This window comes from Micromys minutus (assembly GCF_963924665.1).
Source record: "Micromys minutus genome assembly, chromosome: X".
Taxonomy (NCBI): Eukaryota; Metazoa; Chordata; class Mammalia; order Rodentia; family Muridae; genus Micromys; species Micromys minutus.
In genome coordinates this window covers 90,925,928-90,948,321 of record NC_137970.1, presented here as the reverse complement: position 1 = coordinate 90,948,321, position 22,394 = coordinate 90,925,928, and the positions used below count along the sequence as shown (strand labels likewise).

The following is a 22,394-nucleotide window of genomic DNA, read 5'->3' as shown; positions in this document are numbered from 1 at the left end:
ATTTTCAAACTTTATGTATGTGTGTTTGTAGGCATACATTCATGTTTACTTTATTATATGACTTTATTATATTTAGTTTTTGAAAATATTAATTATTCTTCAACATTTTTTCTGTATAAACTATCCTGGGTACTCCATCTTATCAGCAAATACACCACCCTTTCTTCCCTTCCTCCTTTCTTCCTCCTTTTCTCATTCCACCTTCTTCTGTTCTCCTTCTTCCTCCTTGTTTATTTTTCCTTAGTTGTTTTTACTTAAACATCCTTTCAATACATTTTGATTGTTTCCCTACCCCAACTCCTTCCAGATCCTCCCCTGTCCCTAACTACTCAACTTTATGATCTCTCTCCCTCTCCCTCCTCCTCCTCTCTCTCCCTCCCCACCCCCTCAGTATCTCTGTTTCTGTCTCTCTGCTTCCCTGCTTCTCTTTTTGTCTCTTTACTGCCCCCAATCATGTCTGAGCTGCCCTTCAACAACAGGTGCCACAGTGGACTTGATTGCCTGAAACTCTGTGCCAGGTGTTACACTAATTCCCCATGGCACAGCTGTGGCACTGAAACTATGATGTATGCAAAAATCCACTTACTTGGTATGCAGTAGGCCCTTGACAGATTTTTAAATAAGAATTGAAAATTAGCTTTCTATTCCTGGAAAGTAATTGAAAATGAAATATCCAAGTGCATTTAATTTTAAGATCTAAAGTCTATGACTAGAGAGGGGGTAAGAACAACTGTTTTTGTTATTGCTGTCTTAGGAAAATTGGAATTTGAGAATCGGAGCTGTGATGATTTGAAAGGGAGCATTTAAAAAATTAAAAATTTTAATTGGCACATAATTTTAAAGCTACAAGTACATATAAAGATATGTATTCAAGGGACATAATTTGACATTGCAATATATGTATGCAATGCGTATTGATCAAATTAGAGTATGATATGTTCACCTCCTCAGACATGCATCATTTCTTTGGGTGGAGAATATTTAAAACCTGACCTACTGGATATTTTGAAATATACAGTTGATTTTTCTTCTGCATAGTTGCCCCACTGTTCTGTAGAACAGTAGTGATTATTTTGGCTATGCACACTAACCAGCTTCTCTCCAGTCCCTCTTCTTCTCTTCTTCTCAGCCTGTGGTAACTACCATCCTACTCTAGTTATATGAAAGTAAGTATTTTAGTTCCTTCTCTTTCTGGCTTATTTCATGCACCAGAATATTTCCTAGTTCGTCCTAGTCATGGAAATGGCAGGATTTCATTCTTTTTAGAGCTTGATGATATTCCATTGTGCTTATATACTGAATATTCTGTATCCACCCTCTATTCTATGAGCACCCAAGTTAATTCCATACCTCAACCATTGTGAATAAATGCTGCAGAAGCATGAGAGTGCTGATGTCTTCTTGACATAGTGACTTCATTTCTTTGGACATATACCCAGTTAGTTAGGAGATATCTGTGTCACATTCTAGTTCTGGTTCTATTTTGAGTGTTTTGAGGAACCTGATATATACCCATACACACAAACACATACATATGCATACATATACACACACATATCCTACTATATATAGTAATATTCAAACACCATTTATTAAAGAGACTTTCACCATTGTATTTATTTTTGGTGCCTTTTAAAAAATCAATGAATCTGTTTTTATGCTAGTAACATGCTATTTTTGCTCAGTAGTTTTATATAACATGTTTTGAAATCAGATAGTATTATATCTCTAGCTTTGTTATGTTAGATTTTGCTCATAATTACATTGGCAGGCTTTTTTTTTTTTTTTTGCACTTCCATACTTGTTTTAAGAGTGTTTCCTCTTGTTTTGGCAAAAAATGTCATTGTTATTTTGATGGATGCTGCATTGAATCTGGAGATTACGTTGAACAGTATAGCTATGTCAAGAATATGAATTCTTTCAGTCAAGGAGCATTCCAGGCTGCTGTCATGTTCTGTCTGTCTGTCTGTCTATCCTTCTCTCTGTGTACTTATGTGTATTTCAATTTCTTTCATCAGATTTTTATAGAAGTTGATTGTAGAGTTCTTTAACCTATGTGGTTAAATTAATTTCTAGGTGTCTTTATAGGTGTTGTAAATGAATTCATCTTGATTTCTTTTTCATCTTATTCATTGTTGTATAGGAATATAAGTCAGATGTTTTTATGTCTTTAATCCCAGCACTTAGGAGGCAGGGGCAGGTGGATCTCTGTGAGTTCAAATAGTTCAAGGCCAGTATGGTCTACATAATGAATTCCAGGCCAGCCTGGCCTGCATAGTGAGCCCCCATCTCAAAAATAAAGAAGATTAATATTTATTTTTAATTTTCTATGTATGAGTGTTTTTCATACATGTATGTCTGTGCACCACATGCATGCCTGGTGTTAGTGGAGGCCAGAAAATGTCATCAGTTTACCCGTTACTTAGTTGCAAATGGTTGTGAGTTGCTCTGTGGGTGCTGAGAACCAAACCCCCTGGTCTTCTACAAGAGCAGCAAGTGTTGAGTTGCTGAGCCATCTCTTTAGCCCTCAGTACTGACTTTTGTATATTGATTTTGTATTCTGTAACTTGTCTATCAATTCTAACATTCTGTTATCTCAGAGGCTTACTGCCTTTGTCTGCTACCTTAGGCCTAGTCCTGGAAGCTTCTAGCCTCTATACAATCTAATCTAGACCTACAATGTTGTCAACCTCTGAGACTTACTGTTAAATAAACTCTGAGCTTTCTGAACTCTGGGTGGCTGATTCAACTCAGCGTTTCTGGCTCAAAACTGCTCTTCAAACGGATTCAAACTGGCTTCTCTTGGCTTTTCCTGAATTGCTCTGCTTAGCCTCATATGCACTTTGGCAATATGTCATAATCTTCAGGCTCCTTCTCATGCTCTGCTTCATTCTGTCTTCATCTTTACCTGTATCTAGCTTGGTATCTCTTCAACCTGTCTCTGTAAAACTCTCTCAGGAAAACTGCCTGCCTCCTCCTCTTCCTGGGAGAGCTGGACCTAACCTATTCCATCAAAATTTTCTCTGACTCTTCCCTTTGTCTGACATTCAATTAGACATCACTTTCAAACATGGGTATTTCCCTCTATAAACTTTACCTTTATCGTTTGGGATTAAAGTTGTGTACTAAGGGTGTGTCTATATTCCAGCCAGAGGGATTAAAGGTGTGTGTTAATGGCTAAACCATACCACAATTAGAAACAGGTTTTTCCAATAAATAATACAATCTCAGGGTTTACAGAGTAATCAAATATCTTGCAACAGGCTCATTTAAAAATGTTATTAGTTATGTGTGGGCATGCGTGGTGTAGGCCAGAGGAGGGTGTACTATCACCTGGAGGGAGAGTTACAGGCCATTTTTGAGCCAACTGAACTTTGGTCCTCTGTAAGAGCAGTGTATGTTCATAATATCTGATCCATCTCTCCAGCCCATTTGGGCCCATATTTAGATTAGATGTCTATTGTTCTAGCATTAGTCATTGAAAATATTACCTTGGCTAACTTCTTCAATACTTTATGTGAATCTGTTTCTGAGTTTTCTATCCTGTTCCATAAATCTACTTGTTTTTTCTTTGATATGTGTCATATTATCTTAATGGCTATGGTGTTATATTACTTTCAAAGTCAGAGAATGTCACTTTAACACTCACCCCCATCCTTCAATACTAAGTTGGTTATTTTAGGTCTTTGTCTCTTTGCCTAAACTTTAGAATATTTTTTTGAGGCAAGGCCTCATTATATAGCCCTAGCTAGCCTAGAACTCTCTGTGTAAACCAGGCTGGCCTTGAACTCACAGAGGCCTGCTTTTGCCTCCAGAGTGCCTGGATTAAAGGTCTGGTCCACCATGTACTGGCCTTAGAATTTATATTTGATCCAGAAAATAACTTGTCAAGATTTCTATTGGGATTATGTTTAACATGCAGATCTAGTTAGAAAGAATTGACTTGTTGAGCCTTCTTACTGATTTACTGCACATGCTTAGTTCCTTGATATTTTATTTTTTTTCATAGCAGCCTTATTTTTTTCCTCTTTCAACTTTATTTTAAAAAAAGAGAGAGAGATGTACAGATTTTTATAAGCATTTTGACATAACACTTTATGAATATATTTTTGTCAGTACTTAATTCTTTTAGAAGTTTGATAGTATGCATTGAAATCTACTAGTTACCATAAGCATACAGTACATGTAGAACAGAACGTAACATGGAAACAGTCAGAGTTTTCTTGGTGTGTATAGATTAAACATAATGATCTTTGAATACCAAAGATTGCCACAAGGCTATATTCTTAGCTTTTGGATTATTAATAATTTAAGATCCAGGAGTACCACACTCTGAGAGGGTGTTATACACTTATTTTTTTCCTCAGAAGGACTGAAGCTTTCACTTTTTGGTCTTTGTTTTTTCATGAGCTTCATATGGCCTGTGAGTTGTTTCTGGGGTGTTCAGAGCTTTCTGGGGCTAGTATCCAATTATCAGTGACTGCATATTATGTCTGTTCATTTGTAACTTGGTGACCTCACTCAGGATGATATTCTCTAGATGCATCCATTTTCCTAGGAATTTCATAAAGTCATTGTTTCTAATAGCTGAGTAGTTGATATTTTCATCAGAGTTTTATAGTTTATTTTGTATAGATCTTATGCATATTTTGTTAGTTTTCTGCTTAATCATTTCATGGATTTGGTGCTAATGTAAATGCATCATGGGTTATATTGTTGTTGTTGGGGGAAATGGGGAGTTTCAGCAGGGTCCCATTTTGTAGTTCAGGATAATCTGGAAGTATTTAGGTCAAGAAGAATTCAGTCATAGCTATCCAAGTGCCTCTGTTTCGTGAGTGCTGGGATTGCAGGCAGGAGCCACCATACTTGGATTAGCATCATGCTTTAAGTATCTAACTCAACTTTGTTGTTGGCATATAGGCACAACATTGGCTGTTTTGGTTAACTTTGAATCATATAACTCTATTAGAATTGCTTATTAGTTTCAAGAGCTATAATATAAGGTACTATGTTAATTCTACTCTTAGCATATTTTCCCTCTATCAGTTGGATCTAAGACTAGCAATGGTAACACCATTTCACAGTCCCAATCTGTTTTGCTCCATCTGTATTAAATTTTTCTCTTTTGTCCTCTAAGGTGGTGTGAGGACACCATGACAGTCACAGTGGTTTATGATAACTCTGAGGCAACAGAGCTCTGTGCTGCTCAGCACCTCTACCTCAAGCCTATAGCAAAATTAATGATCAACGTGTTGCTCCCAGAATGTATAGAACCCGTGAGGCCCTTCTCTAACTGGGAAGTTCTTGACCAACTGAAAAGTCTGATTTGCCCTGACCAGTTCACCACAGTGCGACTCTCTAAGAGTACAAAGGACTTCATCCGATTTGAGGGTGAGGCTGAAACACGAAGTTTGGTTCAGATCCTGAAAGCGAAGTTACATGGGAAGATCATCAAGCTCAATGGTTTGAAAACCGACTTAAAAGTAGTAGCAACAGATGCCCAGGGAGAGTGGGAACACTTTCCAAAAGAGAAAGAGGCCTCGGTGATTGAGGGAGCTGAAGAACAAGACCATGATAAGAGCCCCGATTCTATCTATTTTGAAGGCTTGCCCTGTAAGTGGTTTGCACCTAAAGGCTCCAGTGGAGAGAAGCCCTGTGAAGAGATCCTTCGAGTAGTCTTTGAGAGTTTTGGGAAGATCAAGAATGTGGATATCCCCATGCTTGACCCCTACAGAGAAGTGATGACAGGTGGGAGCTTTGGGGGTTTTAACTTTGGCTTGCAAACATTTGAAGCCTTTATACAATACCAGGAGTCAACTGACTTTATAAAAGCCATGGAGTCCCTTCGAGGAATGAAGCTGATGCTTAAAGGAGATGATGGCAAAGCTCTGGCATGTAATATTAAGGTAAGAAGGATCCGGACTTGAGTTTTCACTGTTCCACTGATCCTTGGCCCATATTGGAAAGAAGCATCTAAATTAAATGTCTTTAGGTTCCACTAGGCAATCGGTGATTCAGAGATACATGTTCTCATTTACACATGTATGTTTAGGAAGAAACACAGTCTTAATGTGAACACCCAAGCTTCTGAAATCAGGTAGCCCATTCACTGTGATTTTAAAGTGGTGATTTGTACCATCTGGGTCTCTGCCCAAGCTTTGTGAGTTCATTAAAGGATTCTTCATGCCTCCCATGGAACTATTTCCTCTGCTTGTTGTACTTGAAAAGTTGCTGTGGGAGGGAGTCATGAAGTCTGAAATCACAAGGAGAGCACTTTTCTCCCTCATTCCCTTGAATCAAAATCCTAAAGGCCCGTCCGTATCCTTTGCTTTCAAAACCAGTCTGTCTATGTAGGCATGCTACTTCATTGATGTCTGGGATAGCTTTGGTCATCTTCCTGTTTTCTTTATACTCATCAAGATTTGTTTCAAGGCCTGGAAACATTTAGACTTAATCAAAATGGAACTATTATAATTATTCTATTATATATAAGCACAATATAAAAACTTTGAAAATGTACACAATTAGCTAATACCTAAATGATATACTTTTTTTTTCAAAAATGCAATGGCTATTTAGCAAAATATAAGGTGCCAATAAAATATCAAAACACTGGAGCTGGAGACACATCTTAGCATCTTGCAGAGGATCAAGGATCAAGGATCAAGGTTTGGTTCCCAGTACCCACATAGTGGCTCACAAACATTTGTGATACAGTTCCAGGGCATCTGCAGTTCTCTTCTGGCCTCTGAGGTTACCAGGCATGCAGGTGGTACACAGACATACTTGCAAACAAAATATCCATACACATAAAATAAAATAACAAAAGCGCCACATGCTAAATGAGATCATAGTTACTAACAAACACAGCTGCTTGCTTTATCCATTCTGGGTTTGGCTACTAACTTTGTCACACAAAAACACTAATAATTGAGCCTTCTTTTAGATATGGGATTTACAACATTAAATATATTTTCAGTTAGCTATGGCAGTGTGTGGCTTTTATGTCAATGCTTATGATATGGAAGTAGGAGGATCAGGGATTCAAGAACAGCTTGGACTCTCCGAGACTCACGTCTCCAAGGAAATAGTACTTGGTACAGTGGATGTAACTGAGCTAGCTGGTGGAGTGCTAGCCTAGCATCCAGAAAGCCCTAGGTTCTGTGGAGAAATTGGGGTGAATTGTTATACTTTTTAAGTGTCCGAACTTCTGATAATGCAGTGTTGCTTTTTCATGTCTTTGATATTTAAAATACATAGATACAAAACAAATATGCACATATACAAACATAGTCTGATTATAGTATATTTGTGTATATATTATGTATATAAATCCACCCAAATTTCTTCATTCCTTCATTCCTGCTCTGACAGCTTTAATGTTCTTCTATAGGTTTTATGAGTACTTATTTCCATAGTACCTATAATTAATTCTTGCATCTCAGAAATGATTTACAATAAGGGATCTTTAAAAATTGCCTTCTATATACTTCACTCTCCACCATAAAATCTGTTGCTGAAACGAGCAAGAATATAGGTAGCCACTGACAGGCCATGGGAAATCTGTGCAAGATTTTAACTTTTAGCTTGTACAAAAAGGACCCAATTGACTAAAAGTTATAGTTAGTAGGAGGGAAAATACAAGGTATTTAACTAAAACTCTATATCTCAAATACAAAAAAGTCCCTCTAGTCTAAGCATTAAATTATGTTGGGCATATATGCAACCAGGACACCTTAGGGTTGCTCTGAAACATATAATCATATATTTTTTAAAAGTCTTCTAATTGTTTCATAGTTTAGTTGGTTATTAGTATGTTTAAGGGAAAATAGGTACTTTGTGTTAAAAAACTGGTACATACAAATGAATGGGTATTCCTTATATGCATTTACTTAACTTTAGTTTTAATTTATTTATTTTGTTGTGAGATGGGGTGATCTGAAACTTACTCTGTTGTAGCTTAAGTCTAGCCTCAAGCTTCTGATCCTCCTGCCTCACTCTCCTAAATGCTAGGTTTTCAAGCAGGTGTCACCACATCTGACCTGTGTTCTCATTTAAATCCTGCAGTACCCTAAGAGCACAACACAGGTGCACACTTAGTCACGATTCCTATTGTGATGGAACAGAACAGTATAAATGCACAATTTCAGGCCATTACTAATGGAAAAAACTGACAGCCCTTTCAAGCCAGAAAGAACCAAAGGAAGAACGGTATTGAAGAAAAAGAAATAGCTACTGATTTGAAAAGGAGAAAGATGTGTTATAAAATACACACAAACACATGTAAACACAACCCCCATCCTCACCCCTGGGATCTGTGGAACAGAAAGAAAGACACTGTCTTTAACAAACAAACAAACAAAAACCCTGATAGGCAAAGGGAATCTAGGCCACTTGGAATTGAGGTCGCACCACACAGTCACAGAGACAGCACAATAAACTATCCTTACACGGGAAATCATTAGAACAAAACCCATAAAAATTCTCATGTCTGCAGCAATATACTAATGCACAAGATAGCAAAAATGAGTCTGGTCTTCCTTTTCAGGCTTAGAATTATCAAACTTCTGTTAGTACATTTCCTTTTCAAGCCTCCTCTGCTCAGTAGCAGATGCTATACAAATACGCTGATACTTTACCAAAAGATGTTTGGTTCTTGTCTCAAGTCACTGACTTAGTTTTTGTATACATAATCTTATTTCCATGATAATGCATTGACTGTATTTCTGGTGATTCATTTTAACTAACTTACTGCATTAATAGCCTCTTAATTTGAAATGAATATTTTACTATTACAGTAGGATGCATCGAATTTAACAGCGGAAGCGCAGTAGAGTAACTACATCATATTGCTTAATTCGCAGCTATAGAAAAATGTTTGCCTTTAAAAATACAATCAAGATGAGACTACATAGTGTATGAACAGCGAAATACTAGGAAACAGTGGATGAAGAAATAAGGTCATTTTTCATCCATGGCCATTCATAATTTTGTCTTTAGAAACCTGGAAGAAAATGTTCTGATAAATCTAGTCATTTAGTTGTTTCTTCAATCTCATGAGTTACTGAAATAAGTGGTACTAATGAATCAAAGCTCTTTCCTGGGCCAAGGTAGGCAACAATGGCCACATTGAGGATTTCCTCATAAAAGTCCTCTTCGAAGGTATACATGATATGTGATTCTCTGGACTTTTTCACATTCTTGCACTATGGGTTCCAGCCTTGTGTTCACCACCATCTTATGGCCATCCCCACTTCCAACACCAGAGAAACTATAATAAGTGCCAATGGACCACATAAACTGGAAATTTGCTCTGGAAAAATTAACTGTGGCGACACACCCAGCTGCTTGGAGCTACAGCTGAAGCCTTGCATCACTTGGCCTAGGCAGAAGTACACCAGCCTTTAGACATTCAGCAGACTCGCAGCAGGTTTATTGCAAAGCATCGGCTGTGAACAAGGGCTGTGGCCTGATCCATACATCCCATGGAACCAATAAGCTCAGTCCCCTGGACTAGCTGGGGTACTCAAGAAAGAACTCTGCATTTCCGGGTTGGTTGTGCACTATCCCGGCAGCACAGGCATCAGCACAGGCATCAGCACATGCTGACCTGAGTAGCTCTCTCTTAGCAGGCACATCGATTATCACCCTGAAGGCCTAACCCTACAATGGAAAAGACACAGCTAAATTCTCTAAACAAGCCTTTGGCATTGGCATGAATTCGCATTTTCAGTTTCATGTGTATGTGTTTGTGTGTATGTGTGTAGCTATTTGTGTTAAAAAGAACCATGGCTGTGGATATATTGTTTTTGTGCATATTTATTTATTTATTTTCTGCAGTGCTGGGGATGCAGCCCAGGATTTTGCTAATGCCAACCAAGCACTCTACCACTGAGCTACATCCCCAGTCCTCTTGTGCATATTTCAATAACTAGTTTTCCTGTTTATTTTATTATTCATGGTGCTGAAGATCAAACTAGAGACCTCTTGTATACTGATGAGCTAACAGAGCATCTGCTTCTTTTAGCCTATGAGAATATCTCCTTATCCTACTTATTCATTAGATTTCAAGATATAAAATGGTGTTCATCTCATTACATTAGTCTTCTTGTTTCTTTTCTGCCTGCCCCATTTCATGCCATGCTATTATTTTTATCGCTGTTGACTTAAAACAACAGCAACACCTCATCAATCTGGTTGACGTGTATGGCTTACTAGAGGTAATATATTTCCGACCTATGCCTAGACTGCCCTGTGATGCTACCCATGGTCATATGTAAAGTAAGCTCCTGCACAAAACATTGAAGACATGAAAGCAGGAGGGGCACAAGTTGGGAAGGAGGTGCGGGTTTGTTAGAGTCGGAATGTAATCAGAGAGGACAAGGAGGTGACTGTATTCACAATACAGTAAAAACACATATGAAATTATCAAAAATTTAATTAAAAACAACCAAAAATATTGTGATACACTTAAGTTCAATTGTATAAAATTAAGATGGTAATTTGATGTTGTATTTCAAAGGCTTTGATAAAGAGCATCCTAGTGCCTACAAGTACCACTCAGTCCCTGGGTCATAAGCAGCAGAGAGCATCATGGCTGGGATTCAAAGAGGGCATCTCATATTCATTTGGTTTTGAATTGCTGTATACCATTTTAGCTTCCTCTTTCTGGTCTGGGACCCATCCAGTCAGTCCATTGACAAGTCTTTCTAAGAGATCTTTAATTTGTTTTGGGACAGGTTATGTTTGATACAACCAAACATTTCAGTGAAGGAGCAATACAGAGGAGGAATCAGGAAAGGCTAAAATTACAGGAACTGGAGGAAGAGAGGAAAAAGGAAAAGAAGAGAGAAGAGGAAGTAGCTGAAAGGTAAGTGGGCTGATTTTTAACATTGAAGAGGTTTTTTTTCTTTTGATTTTTGGACTAATTTATTTGGGTAAATAGCTAGATTCAGTAGATAATATGGAAAAGAGGGGTAGGCTCTGGCTCAGATCAAAAATTCCATCAAAGACATTTACACAGACAAAATAGATAAAATCAAGAAATTAGAAAAGCACACCTGGTAGTAAGAATGGGTAAGGATAATGGGACTAGCCACATTAAGAAGTCTTGGGGGAAGGAGGATTTTAAGAGAGAATGGGGAACTTTTTTGTGCAGTGTTGGAAACCCAGGGCCTTGTACTTGCTAGACAAGCATCCCATCAGTGGGCCATAGTCATGAGCTGAAAGTTTACAGTGATAATTCTGATCTACACAATTAGAAACTTTTTTTGCCAATATTACCTAGCCTGCCAATTTAAAATGAAAAAAAAAATAACTTGGAAAAGCTTTCTGTCTCTAAAATGATCAAGAATCAAAGCAGCAGACTCATGAATTTGTTGGGACCATCATTTTACTTGTTGGCCAGAATTCTTACTATGACTTTGGGGTATTCCATTTTTGTCCTCCAGTCTTACCACATTATTTACCAATGTTGGGGCTTCAGCCTACCTAGCCAAACATTTGCCAAGAAAGGACATATGTCAGCTTTAGAGGGCTCTGGTAGCCCAGTTTTGACCTCCTGGCACCTTCTCTTTTATATAAATCACACCATTAAAAAATTAAGGACATTGTTCCATGTGTCTCTCACGTTTTTGGCTGGTCACATCTAGGAAATTTGTCCAGACCTTCTGCCACTTCAAGGCACTGCTGCTTCTCAAGGCTGAACATTTCATTTTAATAATACTTTGTCCTCTGGCCAACTCCTGACCCAGATAATACCCCTTTATTTCTTTCCACATATTCATGAGGCAATAACTGAATTTATCTACGTCCCTTAGCCCCTGTATTCTTTCTAACATTTGTTGTTACTTGTTTTCTTTTTTTTATATTTTTTCTTTCATTGGATATTTAAAATTTACATTTCAAATGTTATCCCTTTTACTGTTTTCCCCTCAGAAACCCCCTATTTTATCCTCCCTCCCCTGCTTCTATTAGGGTACTCTCCCACCCACTCCCTCCCTCCCACCTCCCTGCCCTAACATTCCCCTACACTGGGGCATTGAGCCTTGACTAGACCAAGGGCTTCTCCTCCAGTTGATGCCCAACAAGGCCATCCTCTGCAGCTGGAGCCATGTGTCCATCCTTTGGATAGTGTTTTGGATAGAGTCCCTGGGAACTCTGGTTGGTTGGTTTTGTTGTTCCTCTGGGGTTGCAAACCTCTTTAACTCCTTCAATCCTTTCTCTAACTCCTCCATTGGGGACCCTGTTCTCAGTTCAATGGTTGGTTGTGAGTATCCACCTCTGTATTTGCCATGATCTGGCAGAGCCTCTCAGGAGACAGCTATATCAGGCTCTTGTTAACATGCACTTTTTGGCATCCACAATTTTGTCTGGGTTTGGTGGCTGTATATGGGATGGATCCTTAGGTGGGGCAGTCTCTGGATGACCTTTTCTTCAGTCTCTGCTCCAAACTTTGTCTCCATATTTCCTCCTGTGAATATTTTTGTTACACCTTCTAAGGACTGAAGCATCCACACTTTAGTCTTCCTCCTTTTCGAGCTTGAGGTCTGTGAATTATATCGTGGGTATTCCAAGCTTTTAAGCTAATATCTACTTATCAGTGAGTGTATACCACGTGTGTTCATTTGTGATTGGGTCTGCTGTCATCTGAGTGTTTGATCTTAGCCTTTCTGACTTGTGTAAGGTGGGATCTCAGGGTTGTTTGGATTTTCATTGGATTTGCATGACTAGAGATGTCGAATATTTCTTTAGGTGCTTCTCAGCCATTCGATATTTCTCAGTTGAGAATTCTCTGTACTCCATTTTTAATAGGGTTATTTGGTTCTCTGGAGTCTAACTTCTTGAATTCTTTTTATATATTGGAGATTAGCCCTCTATCAGAAGTAAGTTTGGTAAAGATCTTTTCCCAACTTGTTGTTTGCTGTTTTGTCCTAATGACAGTGCCCTTTTTAGGAGGTCCTATTTGTTGATTATTGATATTAGAGCATAAGCCATTGGTGTTCTGTTCAGGGAAATTTCCCCTGTGCCCATGTGTTCAAGGCTTTCTCCCACTTTCTCTTCTATTAGATTCATCTTATCTGGTTTTATATGGAAGTCCTTGATCTACTTGGACTTGAGCTTTATACAAGGTGATAAGAATGGATCAATTTGCATTCTTCGACATGCTGATTGTCTTACCAAAACTTTGTCCCTGCCCCACTCTCTACTGTCCAGTCTTGACCTAACTAGTGCCAGCCCTCACCTACATATTAACACTGACCTACATATCTATCTATCTATCTATCTATCTATCTATCTATCTATCTATCTATCTATCTATCTATCTTTCCATCCATCCATCCATCCATCCATCCATCCATCCATCCATCCATCCATCCATCCATCCATCCATCCACACACATATAAACATATAATCTTGGTGTAAAAAAGGAAAACAAGTTAAAATTTTAAAATGAGGAGGCTGGAGAGATGGCTCAGTGGTTAAGAGCACTGGCTTCTCTTCCAGATGCTCTAGACGTAGTTGGTAGCTCATAACTGCCAGTAACTCCAGTCCCAGAGAATATGACCCCCTCTTCTGGCCTTTGAGGGCACCAGGCACACACATGATGCAGAGGCATGTAAATAAAACACCATACACACGGAATAAGTGAGAACATAGCGAGAACCTATCAGAACAGCTTCTTTTTGACTAGGTGGTGTGGTCAATTAAAGTTGAAGTCTCCTGTCTTCATACTTTTCAAACAGGGCCTGAGTCCAGACCTGTCAAGGCTCAGTTGTTCACTGGATCTACATTCACTTTAGGGGTGTCCCCTTTTTTGTATATTGAGAACTATTTCTGTCCACTTTGCAGTCTGTGTACTGGGCAGATTATAACGTGCTCTAGAAACTTCTATTTGTATACCCTGTAGGGGCTAATATCCAAGCCAAGGAGTGCCTTCTGATGTAGTCCAGTGGAGAAGCAAACAGAGAACCGAGGTCCTTACTAAAGTATGTATGTATCTTGGCGCTTTCAAATCATGTACAGCGTTAAATGTCCTATAAAAGGAAGGATGCTGTAGACATTTGAGAGAGGCCTGTTAGACCTGAGCTTCACAGTTCTCAGTCTTGCTGACCAAAACCCATGGCATAGAGTTTCCACAGCTATCTATATGTGATGGAGTCTATCTACCCCTTGCAACAAAGGATGGGGCCCACCCATCCCAGTGTTCTTCCTAGTCAGAACCTATGTGCTGCCTGAACATCTCAGCATAGCCTGTCCAGTCTCAAATGGTAGGATTTTGTCTTTCCTGTATATCTGGCATGCAGGAGCAATCACTGTCACGTTAAATCCTCCCCTTGGATTTAAGGCTTGTGAGAACTGTGGCATCCTTCTGTGACTGTGACGACAGTCCTGTTTTACCAGGGCACACTATATCTGACGCTCTGGGTTCCCCTCCCCTGCCAGGGAACTGGGTAAACTGGTTTCATGGTCTGGTTTTTTTTTTTTTTTTTTTTTTTTTGAGCTTTTCAGCTATCTTAGAATTAGTTGTGATTTTAGACTATAGCCTCTTTTTCTTCCTTCAGAATAGAATCTGCTGCTCATTTTTGTGCCTATTCATGACATCACATAAAAGTCCCGGAGCTCTCTTTCCATCCCTTCTTTCTGTCCTTCCTTCTATGTCTATAAGGTAGCCTTTATATATTTGTAGTTTACACAAAATTGTGTCTTTTCCCTTGATTGATTTTTCTTTAATTTTAGGGGACATATGTTTTATTATTTCTTTTGTATGTATGTATGTATGTGCATGCAGGCATGTGTGTGTCTGTGTGTGTGTGTGTATGTAGGCTAGAGGACATCAGTTGTCATTCCTCTGATACTGTCCACCTGTTTAGTTTTTGAGAAAGGATCTTTCATTGATCTGTAACTTGCCAAATACTCTAGACTATGTAGTCAGTGTATCCCAGGGATCCGCCCATCTCTTACCTCCCCAGCACTGGGATTAAAGGTATACACACCATGCTTAATCAGGTCTTGGTATGCGCAAGACAGTCACATTACTGATGGAGCTACTCCTACCCCGACCCTGGGTGGTTTTTTTTTTTTTTTTTTTTTTTTTTTTTTTTTTTTAAACCACGAGTTTTCAATTCCAGGTCCTGAGGTTATCAGACATAGGTTTCTAGAAGCCTAAATGATTATTAGTTCTTTGGGGTGGTGGATGGGTGTGAGACCTAATGGCTTATAATTATTGCCTGAATGATGAATCTTAATTGTTGTTCAGAAAAAGAAAAGATGAAGTAAGGAAAGCCCAAGAAAAGAGAAAGAAGGCCAGGGACAGGAGGCGAGCTCTGAAGGAAAGAGACAGACACCGGCAAAGAAGGGAAAAAGTGAAAGCCAAGGCTGAGGCTCGTCAGGAGCAGGACTCTTCAGGAGAGTGGGAGGAGCGGAAGTACTTGCTGGCTCGGAGGAGAGTTGAAGCTCTTCGGTTGCTCCGGGTACTCCTGAAGAAAATTGCAGTAAGGCTGTTTCCTAACTATTCTCTTTAGTTTTGGTAGGTACTAGTCTTTCTGAGGCCTAACCTTTGGCTCTAAGTACTGTCCCACCAACGATGAACTGCATGGAAGACTCATGGCATTCATAGGGGTTTCCTTTAAATCGGTCATTATCCCAACCTTGGATTTCCAAAACCAGTCTCTAAAGCAGGGCTGCCTCAACTCAGCCCTCACTTCCCATCTCCAAACTTCAAAACACTTTTGCTACTTCATCTTATTTTGTGTGTGTGTGTATGTGTGTGTGTGTTCCTAATGGACATGACAGAAAAATGTTAGGAGGACACAAAGGGTAGGTATGGTGCGGGTGTTCACACTATATAGCCTTCTAGAAACTTCATCCATCCATGTCTCTGTGACAGGTTTGGATGAGAAGGGAGGAGAGCCTTGAGCCTTGTCAAACGCACATCAGCCTTCTCTTGAACTGTCTGGTAAGGAGTTTAACTCACAGACTAATTCTCTTATTCACACATCCTTCATTTTTCCAAGGTATCTCTATCCTTCCGTGGGCTCATAGAGATAACCAGAATCACAAACACCCTGGAATAATAGCCAGCAATATTTCTGAAGGGTTCATTTAGAAGTCCATATGCAGTGACTTAAATAGGAAGAATAATTGCTGCTGTTATTTCATCAAGTGAAGTTTATGTTTATTTACCATGTAAAGCTCTTGTTACTGTGGACAACTAACTATAGATCCTATGAAAAACTAAACTTGATGAAAGCAGAGTCAGAAAAAAAAAGAAATGATTTTATACTTGGATTATTGGTAGTAAGCCCAGCTAGTTTTTAGTTTACCTTAATGATGTCCAAGTGTGACTTTTTTGGTAGAATCTACCTCTTTAAATGGGTATGGAGCATAATTCTGAAACTCATTAATACTTACACTGATTGCAAGTTACTAATGGGGTTCTGTGCTCTGATGTAGGGCAGACCTCAGTGGGAATGCCCAGCAAACCTTCCTGGGGATAGGTGGGTAGGCATCATCTTCCTCTTACTCTGCAGCTGTGCAGGACAGGTTGCATCAGACTTGACCACAGGCAAATTCATGGGCACAGTGATATTTTCTACTTGGCGTTTGGCTTTTCTTTTCTGGCTTTGTAAGGTGCAAATGTTACACCACTAAACCATATCTTTGTTCCCCATGTCTTCCATCTTAATGAGGCAGGCCAGGTGATTCAACTTGGAGACATCCTCAACTTGTAATCCATAGCAAAAGATTGGAGTAGGAAATACAGGGACAGTTTATTTAGTAAGTCAGTTGACCTCATTGGATTTGTTTCACCCACGCATCTTTTCTTGTACTAGGGTTTCTTGTGAGAGCTACAGAGCATTCCGTACTCCTCTGTTTCTCTAGCACCTCTTATAGGACTTAAAACAGTAGGCTTCTCATTTTCTAAGTAAATAAAAGGTGTTTTAAGTGCCATAGCTTAAAAATTGTCACAGATTTAAAAAATAGCTCTTATTAGATCAAAACATTTTAATTTAGTAGTTTCCTCAGTACAGCATTGCTCCTAATTTTCACCTATTCTGGGTTTTATTTATTTTTTTCAATGTAGTATCAGCTTAGTTTTTGGACATTTTCAATCTCTTTGTGTTTTGTTTTAAATTTTTGTTTATATTTGTTTGTTTGTTTTGTGTGTGAATGGGATGGCTCATATGCCGCAGTGTGAGTGTCTGTGGAGGTCAGAGGACAATTTGCTGAGGTCAGGTCTCTCCTTTCTCACATATAGGTCCCTGCATTGGAACTCAGGTCATCAGGCTTAGAGGCAGGCACCTTTACCTCCTGAGCCATCTTTTTGGCCCCATTTGAGTTTTCATGAGAGATCATTAAATCTTTTTTTCTTAAAGGGATCCACACAGTGTAACCCACAGGAGGTTGGTGTTATGGAGCCCGAAGCTCATCACACCCCAGGGACTGCATCGAAATCACCGGAAGAAGAGTTGAATGCTCAACATCTTCTAGACTGGGAAGAAATGCCAAGCTATCAGGTTTCCAAGCCTGATAGTAAACAAAAACAAAAAGGGAAGAAAAGAACTAAGGCTCAGTTACAGAAATCCTCACACAGCCCTGGGGTGAAACAAATAAGATGCTCAGCGAGAAAAGAGGAAACTGGAAAAGTGTTAACTGATGGGTGTGATTACAGTTTGGTCTCTGATCAGAATTCCTTGCAGAGTACAATGATTCCAGATCAGTCCCTTAAAAAGGAAGACTATGGCAGTTCTGATGAATCCTGCTCTTCTAGACAAGCTGTGATAAACCGTGGCAGGAAACAAAAGATCTATGAAACGGATGAATTTATTGACTATCTATTAAACTATTATCAGACTCCAGAGTATGCCCGATTCTGTCTTGAAGCAAGTCACCTAACAAGCATGTATCAGTGGCAGAGAGATGTCTATGCTAAGGGGGATGGGTTTCAGATCTATTTAAGGAAACAGAGGTGCCACCCAAACAGTCTGAGTGAAGAGGAGAGCCTGCAAGGGAAAGAACTGGATGAAGAAAACTGGCCGGAGGTGTATATGAAAGATCCTGAGAGTAAGTCACAAAAGACAGGAAAGATCAATTATGCCAAAGAATTTACTAAGAAAGTAAAAAACCATTGCAAGGACATTGCAAGTGAAACTGATGAGCACCTGTCCCCACGTGACGGAGAGAGCTATCCCTATCCTGTGGGAGAGATTCATAGTCACAGAGTCAAAGATTCTCAACACACAAGAAAAAGTCCAGTTTCCTCATCATTAAGGTCAGTAGATGCAGGTCTGCCATTGGCAGACTTCTTGGAGGAAATTAGTAGTGATTCTGAGTGCTTCAGTGAAACTCTTAGCAGGAACGAACAGGAGGAGGAAAGGTCTGGGGATGTCTGTAATAGTTCCCCGGAAAAAAGACCTCTTGGTACTGACAGAATCAGTACTTGCAAACAGAAAACTAGGTCGGACCAGCAGACCTTGTGTTCAGAGTGGAAACATGACAGTGAGGAAAAATACTCTAAACACAAAGTCAGGGCACAGGGTAAAAGGTCCAAGTGTGAACTGAGATATTCGTGGTTTGAGGATGGATGTGATTCCATCAGAGTCGACAAGCACGTAAGCAAAACTAGGGGAAAACTGGTCCCCAGATACATGCTTGATGAAGGCTACTACCGTGAGTCCAGCTCCAGTGATGAATTAGAGAACACCGCAAGGAAGAGGAGAAGACTTACTAACAGCATGTTTGACCAGAATATGAAGTACAGGCCCCTTCCTATGCCCTTAATGCCGCCAAAACGTGCTAGAGCATTCTGTTTGGGATATTTCTCCAGGAAAAGGCAGAATCCGTGGAAATCAGAATATAACCAGGATGTAAGAAGGTTTAAAAGATATGAAAGTTCTGAAGATTACATGCTTGATTCTGATAATTACTATGTCAGTCATGATGACAACCCGGAGCACATTGAGTATGGGAACTACTTAGGAGACAGTTACTCGGGCTCCTTGTATTTGAAAATGTTCTGATGACCACTTGGATCAGGAACACCCGTATTTACAAGAAACAACTGACAAAAAGGAAAACTTCAAACCAAATATAGCTATGTTGTTAGCAACCACAGAGCAAGAACTAGCAGAGAGTCAAGTGCAAAAGCTTGTTCCTCTTGCCAAAGTTGAAACGTGTGGATTAGAGTGACTGCTGCTTTGTCGGCAAGCTTTGGAAGTAGAAAGCCTGAAGATCCTCAAGCTTGGTGAAACAACAGAATTGCAAAACTTCTTGATCCAAGAACAGAGTTTTACTTTAAGCTTTAATTTGGTGCCAGTAAAGGAGCAGATTAGCATTAACTTGGCCGACTAAGCCTTCGATGGCTCTTTTGCTGCCATAACATCATCCATAATCTATCTTCAAAGAGGACAATAGTGGACAAATAGGTGACTTTTAATGTGTCCATAGATTGGGTCAGAAGCACTATGTATGGTAACAAACTTTGCTAAGTTTTACTTCATAATAATTCCAGATGAAGAAGAGATCCAGAGGTTAGAACATATCATAGATTTTATGACTTTAGAATTTCATGAAGACCCACTGGGAGGAAATGAATATATTCATAGTACTCAAAGAGTCATTCATTTACAGACAGTTCTAGAAGAAGAACTTTTGATGGTTAAGTATCTGGTACTGTTAGAAGTTTTTCTTATTTGTTTTATGGACCCCATATCTTTCCATCAGAGCACCAGGATTGAATTTATAAAATCAGGGGGATTTGCAAAGGAAATATCAAAACATCCTGGCACATCAATAATGGCACTTGGGAAGAAAAGTTGTGACAGTATTCTATTTCAGGCTATGTAATCCTTTCACTCAGGGTTGGGTGACATCAGTTTGTAAGAAGTCACTGACTATCCCCCAAACTGACTTTTATAGAACAGTAACAAGTGCCTCCTCAGTCCTTACCAATGCCATGGCATTAGGAAGACTTAAAAAGAAAAGTCCACAGTTAGAAAACTGTGGAGAAACTGTGTGTGGAGTTTGTAAACGATGTTAGATAAGTGATTTATCTTTTTGCTGACTCATTTTGGACTTCTTAAATGTGTTTTTAAATTGAGATATTTGTAGATTCCTGAAGACTTACCCCCTTAGCACAGTGCATGTTCTGTAGAAAGCTTGGCCAACTCTTTCTGCCTTACATTGGCTTCAGGACCTCAGGGCAGTTAGTTGACCTTCATTTTCCCAACAAAGCTATACCCGACCTGGCAACTGGCAAGTAGTGGAATTAGAGACCATCTGCAACAGGAGCAGTTGTTTAGGAAGCACAGAATCAGCGAGGGCTAGCATTTTTGTGGCAATTTCAGGTCAGTGTCGATTTGCTGTTCTGCAGGAAGCATCTGCTGACAGAGGCAGGTAGGATGTAGGTGTCACACACCGAGTGCCCCTAAACCGCCTCTTGAGCAACCTGGTGTCTGCAGGGGTTATGACTATGATGTACCTGACGTAAAAGCCACAGATTGTTGCAGTGATTGATATATTCCTATTCGCAGAGAGATTATTCAATCTCTTAAAAGTTCAGAAAGGAATGTAACAGACCCACATGTATTACTAAGAAAGAAGCAATCTCACTTTGAAGCCAGTAGTTGATTTATCTAGTAAAACTGGGTTTGACTTAATGAATCTGAAAGATGGCTCACAGGGCGGGAGTGCCTTTTCTGTTTTGTTTTTGAGGACTAGCAATGATTATTCCCGTTCAAAGTAATGTTTCCCAAAGTAGCCTTTGAAATCACTAACCACTCAAATCTTGTCAGAGTTTTCTGGCAACACATTATTCTCCTCCAATAAAAATCTGCCTCCTTTCCCTCCCCCACATGTTATTTTATTGAAACAAAAAACATTATGGGCACATGATAGAAAGCAGCTGTTTTGAAACAAACAAACAAAAAAAAAAAAAACCCACTCAGTTTCTTCCCTCATTTGATAATTTTTTCTTGAGAGATTTTAGGCATTTTTTGCTCAGTAAGAAAAGAAAGTAAAATTGCAGATTTCAGCAGCATGTGCAAAGCTTTGGTTTTTTTTTTTTTTTTTTCCTCCCAGTAATAGACGTGAAATGCTCTCCTGGGGCCTCCAAGTTAAAACAATACTGCTTTTGCTGAACCCTGGGGTTCTGTACCTGTCTGTGGCAATGCACTGTAGATCTGTGTCAACCCCTTTTTGGGTGTAGGCCTTACACGAGAAAGGTGATAGCTTACTCTGTGCTTGTCACTCGGCTGCTTAGTAAAGAATGTAATGAAACCAACTGTTAAAAATGACTACTTTTGTTCTTGATACTGTTTTTAAGTTGTGAAAAGTGTTTCCTCAGATTTTCTTTTTGTCTTATCAAACAAGGGCCTGAACTTGTTTTATTTAAAGAGGGGTTTCCCTATGCATCCCTTGTGTGTGCTGCTAATCCCGTAAAGGAAAAGTCTGCTAAGTGCTTTGTTCATTTGTTTGAATTTCTCAGGTAGAAAGCCATGTGACCTAGGCATTTTGCAAACACAACCAAATCAATGTGTTTTTTTTGTTGCAAAACTGTTCAATGTGTTAATTTTAAAATAAATGCTGATCGATTCCACTTTGGAGGATGTTTCTATCTGTAGTGGCTATGTTACACTAACATTGCTCTTCTTTGCTTATTTGCATTGTTAGAGAAATGATGCATATTTAATTTTCATATATTTAAAAATAAAATTGTCAATAGTGACACTAGTGACTACTGACTGATCATTGTACCGAGCAGATCACAGATCAATGTGCACCCATAACATTTCCAACTCATTTCAATATTTTAACTCTACTTCTCCTTTATGATAGGAACTGACTCTGCCAAAGGAACCAAAAGCCATTTTCTTACTCATTTTGGATAAACTGAAATCACATTTAGACTCAAAGCCATCCTTCTTTAGGTACATCTAAAACTTATTTTTGAGAATTTCATACACATATACAATAAAATATGGACTTATCTGCCCCCTACGTCCACATCCCTTCTCCATTTCCCCTAATATTCCTAACACCCCCTTTCAATTTAATGTCTTCTTTTTCTGGTAGCCCAGTAAGTCTGGTTCGTGTCACCCATATGCACATGTGTGGGAGCATGGGAAACTTTTCTGTGACCACACCCACAAAGAATGATTCCCCCTCCCTAAGCAACTATCTCTGCCAATAGCTGCTCAGTATAGGGTAGGGTCAGGAGATCATCTATACCATTTCCGCTGGGATTTTGACTGTCTTGATCTTGGGCAGGTAACCACAGCTGCTGTGAATGCACGCAACAACCATGTCCTATCCAGAAGACAGCATTTCACAGCATTCCTCCCTAACCTCTAGCTTTTATGTTCTTTCTGCCTCACTCTTGAGTGATGACCCC

General features: G+C 39.3%; 1 protein-coding gene across 1 annotated transcript; it reads left to right on the top strand.

Moving 5' to 3' along the window:
• The first annotated feature begins 5,141 nt into the window (after window positions 1-5,141).
• LOC308414397 (A-kinase anchor protein 17B) lies at window positions 5,142-19,367 on the top strand. Its single transcript, XM_080909629.1, has 5 exons — window positions 5,142-5,906; window positions 10,740-10,870; window positions 15,261-15,495; window positions 15,891-15,959; window positions 17,380-19,367. The coding sequence occupies exons 1-5, from the start codon at window positions 5,154-5,156 to the stop codon at window positions 19,021-19,023; spliced, it is 2,832 nt and encodes a 943-aa protein (XP_080765755.1). The 5' UTR covers window positions 5,142-5,153; the 3' UTR covers window positions 19,024-19,367.
• The last annotated feature ends 3,027 nt before the right edge of the window (window positions 19,368-22,394 follow it).